This window comes from Drosophila hydei, unplaced genomic scaffold (genome assembly GCF_003285905.1).
Source record: "Drosophila hydei strain 15085-1641.00,03,60 unplaced genomic scaffold, DhydRS2 tig00008135-arrow-pilon, whole genome shotgun sequence".
NCBI lineage: Eukaryota > Metazoa > Arthropoda > Insecta > Diptera > Drosophilidae > Drosophila > Drosophila hydei.
In genome coordinates this window covers 446324-462281 of record NW_022045844.1, presented here as the reverse complement: position 1 = coordinate 462281, position 15958 = coordinate 446324, and the positions used below count along the sequence as shown (strand labels likewise).

The following is a 15958-nucleotide window of genomic DNA, read 5'->3' as shown; positions in this document are numbered from 1 at the left end:
ACAGGGTATTAAAACTCCGAAACCTCACGATATCATCAACAGTTCATGTATGTACACATCTGCACTAGTTAACAGGGTATTAAAAGCCCGGTGGCCCGGCGGCCCGGTGGTCCGCTGGCCGCAGTCATTGGCCGCCACTCGACACGCAGCGGCTGCAGCGCAACGGTAAAAATGCAATACAAATAACGGCAGCCGGCCAAAAAAAAAATGCTGCAGATGCAATGCAGGACGCAGGACGCGCTCAGGACCCTCTCGCTTACGTTTTCCCACTCAATTAGGGTAGCAAAAATAGTGAGAATCGAGGCGGCTGCGCACATTTGCCTAAATATATTTCCCTGCTCCCCGCCCTCCCTCCCTCCGCCAACCCTCAGCGACTGCAGAGCGAAAATGTTGTAGCATATGCCGCGGCGTGCGGCGCAGTTGTTATCCTTGCTGGCATTGTTAATCGTATCCTGCGTAATAGCATAATAATCCCTAATCGCATCTGATCTGTTCACCTGGTTGCCACACACTCATACTCGCGCGCTCGCTCTCTCTCTCTCTCTCTCTCTCTCTCTCTCTCTCACTCTGCCTGTCTCTTTCTGTGCGACGGCTGCACATTTTCATCGATATGCTTTGGCAGCTTTACAAATAGCGCGACGCGTCCTTTGTGCGTCTTTTGTCGCCGTCCTTTTTATAATAGGCAGGGGTTATTTTGACAGCAGTTCATTTGCCTTCTGCCTTCTGCAATGCCATTGACATTTGTCACACACACAGACACACAGCCAACTGCTCGCCTGATCCTCGGCATTTCAAACACTTGGAGTGAGCTCCGTTTCACAATGTGTCGACTTTTATTTGGCTTCCAGTCGCATTTGTTCCATGGTGCGGCTGCATTTCGTTTTCCAGCATGCTATTGTTGTTGCTGTTGTTCTTGTGGCTTCTGGGATAAATGGAGTTTGTTATTGGAATGAAGACGCCTGACTAATGCGCATTTACATTTAGGTAAATTAGCAGCTATTTAGTGGTTAGCTCATTAATCACAATATTCAGCTCAGTTTGTTTACATTTTCAATTCAATTTACATACGTTGATTCAGTTTACCTATTTTAATACAGTTTACCTATTTTAATACGGTATACATATAATACAGTTCTCTTTTCTTTTTGCTATTAATTACAATTGAAATTCGATTACAATACAGCAGCACTTTGTCAATGGTCCTTGATTAAACTGTTGATCAACTTCCAATTGAAAATAATAAAAAAAAAAAACAGCAATTGCTTACCAGCGAGGAAGCTTTTCAATGAGCAGCTTACTCAGCAGATGCTCCAACGCATACCAATGCGCACATTAGCGCAAGCGAAGCTAACTCTACACAGCGCCCTCTCTTCGTCTCGCTGCGTCCCGCTCTCGTGCTCACGCATTTGCGTAAACAAAGCAAAAAGGCCATTACAGTTGAAGTTCTCATTCCCACGCATTGCTGCTGATTGTTGGGTTTTTTTTTTGCGCAAACAGACAAAATAAACAAAAGCTCTACGAGTGCCGCTTATTGGAAGCGCTTTGACTGCTTGAATTAGTATTCAGTTACCATAACAACTAAAGGCCGGATGCGAGCGACAAGGCTATGGCGAAAAGTCGCCAAATGATACGCTGAATGCCTGTTGAGAAAGGAGAGAGGCGCACCAACACACACAAGCACACTCGCACCTATGTGTGAAGCTAAAAATAAGACAAAGAATGAAACAAAAACGAAATGAAACAAACGGCTAGCGCAGAAATTGTCGCGCCGAATTCATTAATGAGATTCGCGTATGCGACATGTCAACAAGCTAGAAAGGGACGGAGGCAGTGCGAGGGGGATGAGGAGAGGCGAGGCGGGGTTGTCACCCTTCAGGTTTTCTTTTTAATGGCCTAGACGCGGACACTGGTTGAGTGACGCGTATTGGATTTCGACATGCCATGCACGCGGCATGCGGCATGCATATCTGCAACGCCATCTAGCAAAGCCCCCGCCGATCCGCTCCTCCTTGCCAGACTCCCTGCTTCAGCTTCAGCTTCAGCTACAGCTTTGGCCTCAGCTCTAGGTCCACTGATTGACATGTGATCGCAACGCTTTGCATTGCAAGTTCTATTCCCCCAGCTTCCCCTCCCCGCACCACTTCCAGTCTGCTTCAACTCTTCGCTCAACCTGTTGCATCTGCTTGCGTCGTCGCTGCTCATTTGTCATTCATGCGAAACACTAAAGAGTCGTAAAGCAAGTCCTGCTTGCCGGGAAGAAGAAGCAGAAGAAAAAACTCTTGGCGAAGTCATAAAATTATGATCGGTATTTTTGCTGGAAATTTGAACTGTTTGTTGGCATGGTTATATTATTTTTTGCTAGCATTTTTTGTTTTTTTTTTTTTTTTTTGGCTTTTTGTTTTATAATTATTTGCAGTTTAGTTTTTCGACACGGTTTCTTGTGTATTTCATGCAACACCTTCGCTGCTTTACTTGGAAATTCGCGCGAAATTCCTCAGCGAAGATTACAGTTTCCTTCCAAGCGCTCCGCTTCCCTCCCCTCTCGCTGTGATTGGCGCTAATTTGACTTAATGAATATAATTTTGGAGAGAAATATGTCTCGCTCGCTCTTGTCTTAGTGAATGAATGCTGCGCTTCAATTAGCACTCGAAGTGCTCCACTGGAACGCAGACTATTTCCAGACGTGTCATTTTTCACAAACAGACCTCACTTTCAATGAACATTTCCCTCACATTTCCTCAATGGGCGGCAGTCTCAAATCCGCAGCTACATCTACATCTACATAAACATCCAAATACAAATCAAACACTCGACTGCCGTCGTTGTCGCCTTCGCCATCGTCGTCGTCGTTGTGGTTCGTGGTCTCGTGTAATATGATCGTGATTTCATGCCCAGCAGAAACCCTACAAGTTGTTCTACTATGTGGGAGAGGAGTCAAGAGCGGCAGGGCACTCACACACATACAAATACCAGAGAAAGATGAATGTATCTGGTCGCTGATACCATAAACCCAAATTAAGATAAGCCACGAAGAAAGAAAGAATATAACGTCTCATACTTTGAATCTTTTTCATTCACAAAATCACACAGCTAGTTCAGAGAGGGAGAGAGTTATTGCTACAGTCGCTGAGTGAAGCGTAGATCAAGAGAGTAAATGCATTGCAGCCGACCAATCGCAGCATAGTTGCGGAGGCTGGGGAAATTCTACAGAAGTTGTTACATCCACAATCTCCAATGTTGAGAGCTGTGGCATGTGAGTGGAAGCCAAGTGGACTCTACATAGTTGAGAGTTGACAGCTCAACTTTAAAGCTGAGATTTTGTGGAAGCTGGAGAAGTTGATGGTGGTCCACTCTACAAAAGACCTCAGAGGCTTAGACTTTTTGACTATTCATATTTCCACTTAACTTTGAATGAAGTATTTAACATTTTGTTTCTTTACTATATAAAATTATTTTATAGACTCATAAATTCAGCATCGAACATTTATTTATCCATCGCAATTCAATAACACCCACAAGGTAGCTCATTGCCCCTTTCAATTCGCATTAATAAACCACAGATTCCACTCTACATACCATATCCAGTTGCCAGTTGCCAATTGCTGCTGCTCTACAAGTCTCACCTCTACACTGATTTACCCCTCCAACATGAGAACCACAACTGAGATTATATTCAATTCGACACCGCATTACTCTCCACTGTTTGAGATCCTGTGGTCAGGCTCTACACAACATTGCCCCTTTTGCATTAACAAAAATTTTCCAACGCAGTTCTGGTGCTCTCTCACTCTCCCGCTCTGCGATAGGCGGAGCCATTTTGTTTGCGTTCGTGTAGCCGTTCGTATTTTTACTCTTCGTGAGGGCTGATTGCAGCGTTTGCTACAAGTATTTGTATTATTTAACTTTAAATACCCGTTGCATTTTATGTTTAATAACAAATAATATTTTATCAATATATTTTTATAAGTTAGCTAATGTCGATATATTTCCCCTTCTTACAGCGTGGAACGAGTTTTCTGTTGGCTCTGTTGGTGGTTGGTTGGTTGGTTTTGTTTGGTCAGAGAGAGAGCGGAGAGTGAGAGCGTGAGCGCGAACATCGTCTTCGTATCTGTTACACACGAAGCACTCGGCGCTCGGCTCTTGTACGGGTATAAAAGCCGCGCTCGGCTCGCTCTCACATCCAAATAGAAATTTATCGTGTCCGTTGATGGTTGTTGCTACTCCGCGCAAGAAAAAAAGAATAATAAAGAAATAAAATAAAATTAAGCTAAAGCTAAAGCAAACGCAAAATTGAGCAACACTCGACAACAAATGCAATAGAAAAACACGCTGGATTAAAGTGTTTTGTTTTGTTGATCAAAGTCAAATGCAAATGCAACAACAGGGCAAAAAGTGCGTGTAAAGTGAAATAGCAAAAAATTAAAAAAAAAATCAAAGTCAAACAAAACTCGCAGCGAAACCAAAACACATCAAAGTTGAACCTTGAAAGCAGTTAACTTCGATTTATTGAAACCTCGCAAGTAACCGGTACGACCGTGTAAAAAGCCGCCAAAATTCTACTCAAGGAGCGTAAAGCGATCATCTCGAAAATGAAGTCCTTGACGGCCGTTTGTCAAACAGGTGCCTCGATGCCGGCGATGAATCCGAATGGCCGCATCGCGCGCCATCCGCCGCATCGAGGTGACGGCGAGAATGCCGAAATGAAGATGTATCTCTCCAAGCTGAAAGATCTGGTGCCGTTCATGCCCAAGAACCGCAAACTCTCCAAACTGGAAATCATCCAGCACGTCATCGACTACATCTGCGATTTGCAAACGGAGCTGGAGACCCATCCGGAGATCAATAATTTCGATGCAGCTGCCGCGCTGAGTGGCGTTGCCGCGGCAGCAGCTGCCGGGGGTTCCGAAGATGAGGACGAGGAAGAGAGCGATGAGATGGATCTCGATGCAGCCGGCGATGTATTGTCCCTGCGCCTGGCTGCCGAGCAGGAGCAGCTAGCCAAAATCTCTAGTCCCGCTGCCGTCCGCCTGCCGCTCGCCGATCGTCAGAGTCCCAACGCAATTCTGCCAGCAGCAGCAGCACCAACAACGCTAGCGTCAGCAGCAGCAGCAGCAACGGCGCCACTGCAGCAGCAGCAGCAGCTGCCCAACAGTTTAGCGACGGTAAGTCAAGAGCCCTCGCCTCTACCCACCCACAATATTGTTTTTGATTTGCATTTGCATTGCAAATGAAACGTTGCCGCTTTGACGTCGTCCCAAAAAAAAAGAAAAATTAAAACATCGAAAAAAATTACACATGCAAGCGAATTAAGCAAGCGGCGATAGCGCGACGTTTTTGCATTGTTGTTTTTGTGACCTCATTTGCTGTTAAGCAGCGTAAGGACGTTTCGTCTGTCCGTCTGTTTGTTCGTTTGTCGGCATTTACAATTCTCGCCTTAAAAATATAATTCATTTCATTTGCATGTGTGCGTGTGTGTGAAATTTACATTTTTTTCGCCTTGCTTTCTTTTCGCTACAACAACAAAAACAACAATAATAAATCTCGCACAATTTCATTTTGTTTTTGTAGACATTTCACATATTTTTCGCTGTCGCCGTTTCTTTCTTTCTTTTGTTGTAGCTGCGGCCGCGACTGCGGCGTAGCTGTTAATTTTGTTTTTTTTTCTCGCGGCCTTTTTTGTCTTCCTCTCTTCTTCCATTTTGTTGCTGTCTGTGATGTTTTAAATGAACACCTGCAGATACTTAAATTTATTTCATATGTGTGTATGTGTGTTTGTAAGCAACTACACACACAGTCAGACGCACAGAGGCTAACGCAGATTTAAGCTTGACGTCGACATTTGGAGAATTGGAGAATCATCAGTCAGCCTCCGTTTCAGTTATTTCTGTCTGTCTGTCTGCGCCTTCTTCTTCTTCTTGCTGTAGTTGTAGTTGCTGTTGCTGTTACTTTGTTGCTTACTTCATTAGCGCAAGTTTTTGGCTTTTCCCATTGCCTCCCGCTGCAGTTTTTGCGTCGATAATAAATGATGTTAGCAAAAAAATAAATAAAAAATATAAAAGTATACAAAATAATACAAAAATGGTACAACAGGTTATGAATATGATGTATTTATTCGTACATGTATTTCTTCACAATTCGTGCTCAAACAATTCCAATAAAACTTCCAATCTTTATCCGCTCTCTCTCTTTCTCGCTTCTTTGGTGGTATTTGTTTTTGTGCAGTTGATTAATTATGCATTTGCATCTTTTTGTTCGTTTAGAAAAAGTATTTAAAAAACCACAGCACAATTAGTCGGTCATTCAGGCCTTATGAACGGCTGTGTTGCTCTTGCAAATAGAAAAAAAAAAACAAGCAAGCAAAACATCTGCACTGAGATTGAGACACGCTGCCCACGCCTCAGACTCTCCCCTTCTCTCGCCCTTCCTGCCCAGCCTTCCCACGACTATTGCTGCGTATGTGTGTGTATTATGATGTGTCACTCTGGCCGCAAAACAACAAATTCCTTCGTTAAGGCACAGCAGTGGCAAAAAAAAGCATTCACACACGCACACACTTATGTATGTACATTCATATGCGCATATGTATGTACATATGTATAAGACGTAAGAAGAAATGCACGTGTTCAAAATGTTCTCGTTACGTAGTTGTTGTTGTTGCTATTGCTGTGTTGCTTTGCTGTTGCTGTTCTTTTTTTGTACTTTTTCGCGCCGCGCAGCTGTGCGCCAGTCGCCAGTCGGTCGCTTTCTACATTGTCCGCACCCCTGACGCTACCCTACCTCTTTCTCTACCTCTCTCTACTTCTCGCTGCCGACAAAGCTCTGCGGTCAGTCAACATAACAGGCAGTGACATTAGAAGACGCAACAACAACAACTTCTCCTAGAAGCTCATTTGATTTTCTTAGTTTTGCGCTGGCGCTCTGTTGGCGCCTCTTCTTTGGCCCTTCTCCTGATTCGTCTCTCTGTCAGCGAATGAAAATAAAAATAAATAATAAAAAAACAACAACAAAATGCACACGAAGCTCAAGCGTTTCGTAAACAAACGAGACAAGTAAAAAAGAAAGAAGAAGATCTGTAAAATAAAGAACGAAAACAACGGCAAATTAATTGATAATTCGTGATTTGTTGTGCAAGTCAGGCATACACTTATACTAAGACTTTCGCCTCAAGCTTTACATGCATACGCTTATACAAAGCACTTATACTTGAGACTTCGCCTCAAAATCACATGCAACCACTTCTTACAGAAAATACATTTATATTTAGACCTCGCTTGCATACGCATATACTACTTACAGTTAAACTTAGATTTTGCCTTAAGCTTCACATACCCTTATACAAAACACTTATATTTTTCGATTTTGACTAATTTCTCGCTCTCTCTCGCTTACTCTCATTGCAGCAATTCAGCGGCGAAAAGGACAGCAGGCAATCGTAAAGCAGCTGCCAGCAGCGGAAGCAGCAGCAGCAACAACTACAACTAAAACTAAACATTTAAAGCTATAGAAATCATATTAATTAATGTTAGTCGCAGTGTAGTACAGTCAACTCCACTCAAAACTCAACTCCACTCAAATACCAACTCGTGTGAAGATCTCCACAATAACAAACAAACAATAATAACAAATGAAATAATGATATATACAAATACATAGACACTGCAGCCACACACCCATATACATACGCACACACATAAAGGGCATGTGGCTGTAAAAGCATTTCACACCAATACATTGAATGAGTTTAGTTATTAAAAACAAAACAAAACAAAAAGAAAACCTAAATAGCATTAAAAACAAAATGTAAGCACTAATACATTATTATTATTAACATTTAACGTTTAACATTTAACTATTAGCAGCAGTTAAGAAGTAGAAGAAGCAGAGGTAGCAGATGAAGAAGAAGAAAAAAACTTGGCAAAGCTTTAAACAATTTAATTTTTCCTTTGATAAAATGAAATGAAAAACTGAATAATTTTTGTTTTCTATATATTTAGTTTTTGGTTTAATTGAAGAAAAAAACATGTTAGTAATTTTACGAATGATGATAAAATGCAAAGCAAAAAAAAACGAAACAAAAAATAAAAAAAAAGAACAGAACCGCAATAAAAAGAAAAACTAAACAATAAAGCAAAAATTTTTCATTCTCATTTTCATTTAAATATTTTCCTATTAATTTTAAATATATAACAGAAGCAAACTAGAAATTTTTATCCTATTATCGTTTCATTTATTTATACACACATACATGGAAAAAACCTCAAGGAACAATTTTCTTATCATTTAGTTTAAGCGACAGCAAAAAAGTTTTCCTCCTTTTTAACTCTTGAATAATAATAATAATAATAATATTAATAAATATATAAATATATTTATGTTCTGTGATCTGTAGCATACTTTGTACAAAGTGTTTTTTATTTAGCATAATTATGCGTTTTAAAATATGATATATATTTTCGAAAATAATAATTAAAAATAAAAGCCACAAAATTTTCATTAATTTTTGTTTATTTGTAATTTTCCAATCGGGTATATCACATTGTCCCACACACATGATGCAAGAAAAAAGAATGCAAAAAATAAAAATTCAAAAATTAAAAATAAAAAATCAAATTATAGATATTACAAAATAAATTACATAAAAATACTATTCAAAATGCGATTTGTTTGATTTTTCGTAACGGATTGTTCTCAGAAAACTGCAGTTATTGGCTACCTGGCCAGCGAAATTACGTGGAAAGCAAACGGCGGCTGGCTTAACGATGTGAAAACCCAATTCCCATGTAAACAAGTGCAACGTAACAACTACCGTTAGGGTAGCACACACGTATAGATAATGCGCTCGAACGAGTTTTCTCACGCATTGTCATTGTCTCCGCTGCCGCCGCTGCTGCTGCCCATTAAGGGTTTTCCAGCCACAGCCTCAGGTAGACGCCCAACTGCAGTTGCACGTGTGCAAAAAAAATTATATATAACAAAATTCTCTTTCGAGAAATTTTTCGAATTTTGGGTTTTTACCCACAGCTGAGGCAGAGGCTGAGGCCGAGACTGCAGCTGCGTCACAGTTGCTGACGTCGCTGCCAGCGTCGCCGTCACCTATTAGCGTTAATGATTGCAGCTTACAAAGCAATTGACCAATTGCCTTGGGGGCTGCGACTGGAGACTGAGACTGAGACTGAGAGTGGGGCCACTCGGTGCCAGTCGCCCCATTCAAATGTCAGTTTGGCTGCCCGCAAACCAAATCAAACTGCAGCTGCCAACTGCCACTGCACGACTTACGGTTACCCTGTACTCTACAGTATAACTATAGAAAATGGCTAAAAGCATCCGGTATAAGACTGGACTCTTATACAATTTTTATATAGAATCAATTAGGGCTTCAAATCTGAGAAGGTTCTAGAAGCCCTAAAATTTGACATATATTCTACAACAGATTCACATTTAGTTACTTATATTTATAGGCATACCCATTCGACGCATTACAGGGTATCTCTACGCTTTTGTTTCACATGCATTGTGTGCTTTGTTTCCCCCACATTGTGGTGCGTTCTCTCTGGTATGCGCTAATTGTTTTTTTGTGCATTCTGCAATGGCAACACAAAGCTCAAGCTCAAGCTTGAGCTCGAGCTTGGAACAGCTTCCAATGGCTTCCAATCGACATGTCTCTGGAACGCTTTGGCTTAGCAAGCGATTACGGCAGCAACTGTAGCTCCAGCTCGAGCTCGAGACGTTTGGCAATTAGCGCGCCTAGCTCGATTTTCACCCATTTGCCGCTGTGGTTTATTATGTTTTTGTTTTTTTTTTGGGTGCGACATGGAACGTGAAATCAGTGAAACTTGAATTACCATAAAAACTCGTGTAACAGTCAACAGCTGCGACTGCGCAGCCGGCGAAAAACGAAAAGGAAAAAAACCAACAACAATTTTTGACATAATAATTGTCAAGCTGACATTTCGAACAGCGCAGCTGACAGCTGAGCCGAGCCGAACGTGTAGCAGCATAGCCGAAGTCGAAAAGCCGAAGCTGCCAAATGGGAAAGCTGAGCCGAAGGCGGCAGCCGAAGCGGCTGCCAGCGACGTCTTTGTAGGTGCGCATAAAAATTGCATTTAATTGTGATTTTCACACGAAACACAAAGCGCATGAGCAACTGGCGCCAGTTGCTGGGGCCGAGCAGCAAGGCGAGCGGCAATTTGTGCAACTAGCGGTAAAGCGTAACTACTAAACAGCGCGAGACAGCAAAACACACACACACACATAGAAAGAGACATAGACGTAGACGTAAATGGAAGGGGTTCGGGCAGAAGCTGAAGTCGAAGTCGAGCCGAGTCCAAGTTGGAAGTCGCTGCTGCTGCCGTTGTTGGTGGTGGCTTTTGGGAAACACCTGCAAAACGCAAACGCACCTGTTTTGCTAAGCAGCAGCAAAAAACTAAAACAAAGTCAGACACCAACGCCAGCAACAACAACAACAACAACAACAACGCGGACACGGCTCGGCAACTTTCGTGGGTTTTCAGCTGCAGCGCGATGGAATGAGTTCGCCGGACGGCGACGGCGACGGAGACTGGGAGGGGGCGGGGGACAGGTTCCAGCTGGAACTCTGCATGACTTTGTGTAATTGAAGCAGCCGCAGCAGCGAGCTGAGTTTTTAGCTTTGACTTTCTTGGCTGTGTTAGGAAATCGAAACCGAAGCGTAGCCAAAAAGGGGTGGCCAGGGCGGCGGGCCGACTAACACCAGGTGAAACCGCAAGGCAGCGCAGATGGGGCGGCTTTTAGTCAGGTGCAAGTGCACATGTTGCACATATATGGACATATGTAGCTATCTATGTGCGTGGTCTGTGCATCGGAAGCGGCAACATCAGCTGGCGGAAGCTTTCGAGCAGCAGCTGTCGCGCTCAGCTTGCCGCAAGCAGCAAATGGGCGCCGCTTGCCCCGCCTCCCATTTTGCCATATGCCATGTGTGGCAATTGGTCAGCGCATTGATTTCAGCTGCGTCACCTTCTTTTGTGGCAACAGCCACACATGTTGGCCTAATGACAGCAGCAGCGGCCCTCTGTCTTCCAGCTCTCAGCTTTCAGCTTCCAGCTTCCAGTGGAACAATGACAACGCCAACAACAACAACAGCAGCAACAACAATTGCGAGGTGCGGCGGCAACAGTTGCATTTGCAACGGCGACTCAGACATTTGATCGAAAGCCAGCCGCTGCTGCGGAAGCACATACTTCACACTAGAGACTGTGCTGTGTGGCATGCCACATGTTGCCGTCGCCTTCACCGTTGTCGTTGCCAAAAGGCGCTGATTAAGATCGCTTGCAGCGGCTGCTGTCTGCCAACACTTCACATGCCAAATGAAAATGAAAACTGAAAAGCCGTAAAAAGATAAAAGATTGAAAAATTGTATCTTAAACTTTGAGAATTGTATCTTAAGTGTCTGGAAGATACACGAGAACTCACAATGTATCTAAGTCTTATGAAATGTATCTTTGGTATTAAATGAAAAGTTTACATTGTATCTATGCTATGTTAAATGTATCTTAAATAAGAAAAGATACATTTGGACTGTATGCAAGCTATGTTGAATGTATCTGAAGCATAATAAGGGAAGTTTGCATAGTCTCTTAGCTGTGTCAAATGTATCTTTAGTTGCGAGTGAAAAATGTGCAGAAAAGAAGGGAGAGAGAGAGAGAGAGAGAGTGAGAAATATATAAGTTATAGTAAATGTATCTCAAACATTAATATTGTATCTAAGCTATATTAAACGTACCTTGAGCATCATCATGACAGCGTCAATCGCACTTAGTGTCTCCAAAATAATGTATCTTAGCATTATGAAGACATTTTGTATATTCGTTAAGATTTTTCATTGTTAAAGTCTGCTGGAAATATTTTATTTTTAGGAATATTGGAAGAATTCATAGAAAATGTTCTCCTAATGGAACTATAACTCAAATTTGGGATTGAAGTAACTAGTAATATCTATTTATATGTATCTATTTTTGTGAGTTTTAACGAATATCTAATTGTATCTTATCTAAAAGTATATATTTATATATGAGTATCTATCTAGCTAAGCGTATATCTCTGTATATCAGACCTTCTGTCTGGCTGTTCCTCTGTCTTTCTGTCTTTCTATTTATCCATACATCTATCTATCTATCTATCTATATATCTATATATATATCTATCTATACATCAATCTATTATCTATTATCTATCTATCTATCTATTATCTATATGCATCTATCTATCTAACTAAACATCTATCTGTCTATCTATACATGTATATCTATTTATCGATATTTCTATAGCTATCTATAACTATCTATCTATCTACTATAGCCCGTATCTATACACATTCTTTATCTACAAGCATCTACTTACCTGTCACAGCCAGATAAACGCGGTCTAGCTCTCCATTTTGATATGCAGCCCTTCATCCATCGACACTTGGCCACTCTTTGCAGGTAAATCTCTGATCGTAATGCCACATTGTTGCTTTTTTGATGGGTTAATTGCATTATAAATCACGCAAGATATCCAGATACTTAATCTTGCAGCTAATAATTGCTCAAAATATGCAAAATAAAAGTCAACTTCATTAAAGCCCATAAAAATATGCGCAATAAATTGCCAAAAAGCGTTAAATAAATTATCAAAAAAAAATAAATAAAAAATGTAAATAAGATGAAAAACGGAAAATGCAAAAAATTGAATATTATGCAGCAGAGCGCAAATATTTATACAAGCTGCCAATTGCTAGTTGCCAATTGCCAGTTGCCAGTTGCGAGTTTTTTCCTCGAGGTTTTCTTTTGGGCGCTGACGTTTGACAACAATGTGGCCAAAATGCTGATTCGACGATCTGCGGATCACGCAGGCAATGACAAGGAGGAGGCGGCAGCGTTGGCGTTGCCAGCTGCTGTTGCATCTGCATGTGCCGCATGCGGCAGCTACTGCGCGGCGCGTGAAAAACAATATTTATGGCAAACAAATTTTCATATCGACAGCAAACGGCGCCGCGAATATTGCCATTTTAGCCATTTTTTGGCAGCGCCTGTTGCTGCTGCCGTTGCCTGTTTTGGCGCACCCAACGCCAACGATGCCACAAGAGCGCTGCAACTATTGGTGGCATGTGTGAATATGCGGCAGCCATATAAAATAATTAGGCAGCTAGTCATAAACAAATGGCAAAAGGTGGGACGGCACAGCAAATACCAAGTGTGTGTGTGTGTGTGTGTGTGTGTGTGTGTGTGCGTGTGTGCGTCAACCGAATGTCAACATAAATTTGCAGCGCATTTAAGTGCGTCCATCAGACACGCAGACAGATCACGCCGAGCAGCTCGTAAGTTAGTCAAGTACTTGGAACTGGAACTGGAACTGGAGCTTGGCACTGGAACTGGTACACGAACTGGCAGTGCAGGCTGCACGGCCAAACCTAAATCAAAGCGCAGCGCATTATCGTAAATTATACGCGAATTGAGGCAACTGTCAGCTGCCTTTATTTGGGCAGACCCAAGGGGGGGAGGGGTGGGGGCATTGGGGTAAGCCCAAAGACAAATGCATGGCGGCTTCTTCTGAGACTCTCTTGTGACTGGGCTTGACAACTTCGTTGGACTTCCATTGATATGCAGTCGCAACGACTTCGCTTGGGCAGCCTGCCACGCCCACCCTGCGCTCGGCAATTAACATGGTTATCGATCAAAAATTTTGGATTGTATCTTAAATAGAATTTGTATTTGCTGATCTCGTGGCAGCGATAAACGAGAACGTAACGAAAATTTATTGAATTTAATAACGCGCAAAGCTTTATCGCACAGTTTTTGTCAATTTAACAAATTGCAGCAGCAACTGTTGCTGCCGCAGCAGCAGCAGCTGGAGCAGCAACCAAGCCCACAGCACACAATGGAAATGGAATCGAATTCCTTAGACGGCTCTAATAATGTCTTTGTGCACAATTGACGGCCACAAACTGGACGCTGCCAACAGGTAGAGTGCAGAGAAGGGGAGGGGGGGGGGGCAGGTGTGCAAATGACTGCAAGAATTATTTAACGAGCTCGGTCTATCGCCAAGATCAATGAATCAATTAGCGCAAAACGCGAAAAAAACCAAAGCCAAAACCAAAATGAAAATGAAAATGAATGAAACTCAGCTAACAAAATGGCTTTTTGCAACATGCCACAGTCGCAGTTGGAGTCGCTGTGGCACGTTGCAGGCTGCGGCTTGGCCTAGGCGTGGGATGGCATTTATCAAAGTCGCTTTGGCTTTGCCTCGTTTTGCAGCTGCGGCGGCTGCTGCTGCTGCTGCTTACTGTCTTTTGTTTTGCGTAGCGTGCAGCGCGTTGCAGTTGCAACTTGCATATCGCATATCAATCATAGCAACTTTGGTGGCGCATTAGTCAGAGCCGCTGGCCAAAACAATTCAATTGCCGTCCCCGATAAGAATTATGCACAATTCTATTTCATTTACATTTTGACACTCGCCACAATAAAAAATACAATAAATAAATCGTTAACTGATCAATTTATTTTTAATGACAAAAATTACTTTCAGATTAAATCGTATATCAATTTTATATTTTTTAAATAAATATATTGTAAATAAAATTGTATATATTAATATAAATATAAGTATTTTTATTTATACTTTATTTTTATTTTTATTTTTGTATGGCTTTTTGTATTACAAATAAAATTATTCTGTTTTTATATTTTTTATTTTTAAATACATTTTTTTTATTGCTGTTTTGAGTAGTAAATAAAATTTTACATACGTTTTTATTTATTTTTATTTATACTTTATATTTATTTTTATTTTTATATATATATAATTTCAAATAAATTATATACAATAAATAATAATAATAATAAAACAATTTTATTTTTATATATATATTTTTAATTTCAAATAAAATGTTGCAGCAATTTTTCAAGATTTTTATTGAGTTTACTTTAGATGCAAAACTCTGCAAAGCCTTAAAGCCTTTGCCTTTAAGTTACACATTAAGAAGCTTACGTGTTATAAATATCATAGTCCAGTCTTTGCTTTAAGTCTATTAAATCTCATTATATATGGAACGAATGTTACATAGAACTAAGCATACATAGAAAGAAGCCTTTGATGCACCATTAAAACGAGTATAAGAAGAAAGACTTTGGCTCAGGTATCACTTTTTTAGCTCTGAACATCTAACTTCACAGCTCTAAACTTCCTTGACTTACAAGACTTGCTGCTTAGATACTTTTATATTTGAATATTTTTAGCTTAAATAGCTTTAATTATACAAAAATTAAACTACTTCTAAAATCATCTGTAATCATCAGACTTAGATGTCGACTAAAGCCTTTACTGTTGTTGGCAATGCCTTAACTAGTTGAGAATTCTAGGCTTAAGCAAAGTCTGTTCAATATTGAAAATCTTCAGTGCTAGCAGAATCGATTCTAGACTTCATTTCAGAGGAGCCAAATGTATTCATAAAACTCGATTACAGACTTGGTTATCGAATGGGAAATTCTCTTGATAAGAAGATTCGATAGTCAAGTCTGTGTTACCCCATGCCTGACTTGCATTAAGCTGTGTAGATCTAGATTCGCTGCACACACAGCTTATGCAATCAGCTGATCAGTTTATGTACCATATTAAGCAATTAAGACTGTACCTTGTCCCCGGCTTCGTCTGCCTGTTATGAGTTTTCTTACACTGACAAGTATCACTCAGACTCGTGTTGTATACATATGATTATGTAACTCTGTATACCCTGTATGTAATATATACCCTGTGATAAACGCGCTGTCAGCTGTCTAATTAGCGCAGCGCTATCAATGGATCCACTAAGAGCAATAACAAGCCGAGTCGGCAAACTCTAAAAGACCTCAATTGCGAGCAGCTTGGGCAGCAGCGGAAAGGGGCCATTGGGGCGTGGGGAATGCAGATTGAGGATTGGGCCTCATAATCGCTGTGCAAAAATCTC

At 41.2% G+C, this 15958-nt stretch overlaps 1 protein-coding gene and 1 long non-coding RNA gene across 2 annotated transcripts; both read left to right on the top strand.

Annotated features, from left to right (window-relative positions):
- Nucleotides 1-4172: 4172 nt before the first annotated feature.
- On the top strand, nt 4173-5132 carry LOC111598693 (protein extra-macrochaetae; the record flags this gene model as incomplete). The annotated part of the gene is made up of 1 exon (XM_023314058.2): nt 4173-5132. A coding segment is annotated over exon 1 (543 nt), but the record flags the coding sequence as incomplete, so codon positions are not given.
- On the top strand, nt 5127-7799 carry LOC115483474. Its single transcript, XR_003944363.1, has 2 exons — nt 5127-5162; nt 7401-7799. It is a non-coding gene; the product is annotated as an uncharacterized LOC115483474 (long non-coding RNA).
- The last annotated feature ends 8159 nt before the right edge of the window (nt 7800-15958 follow it).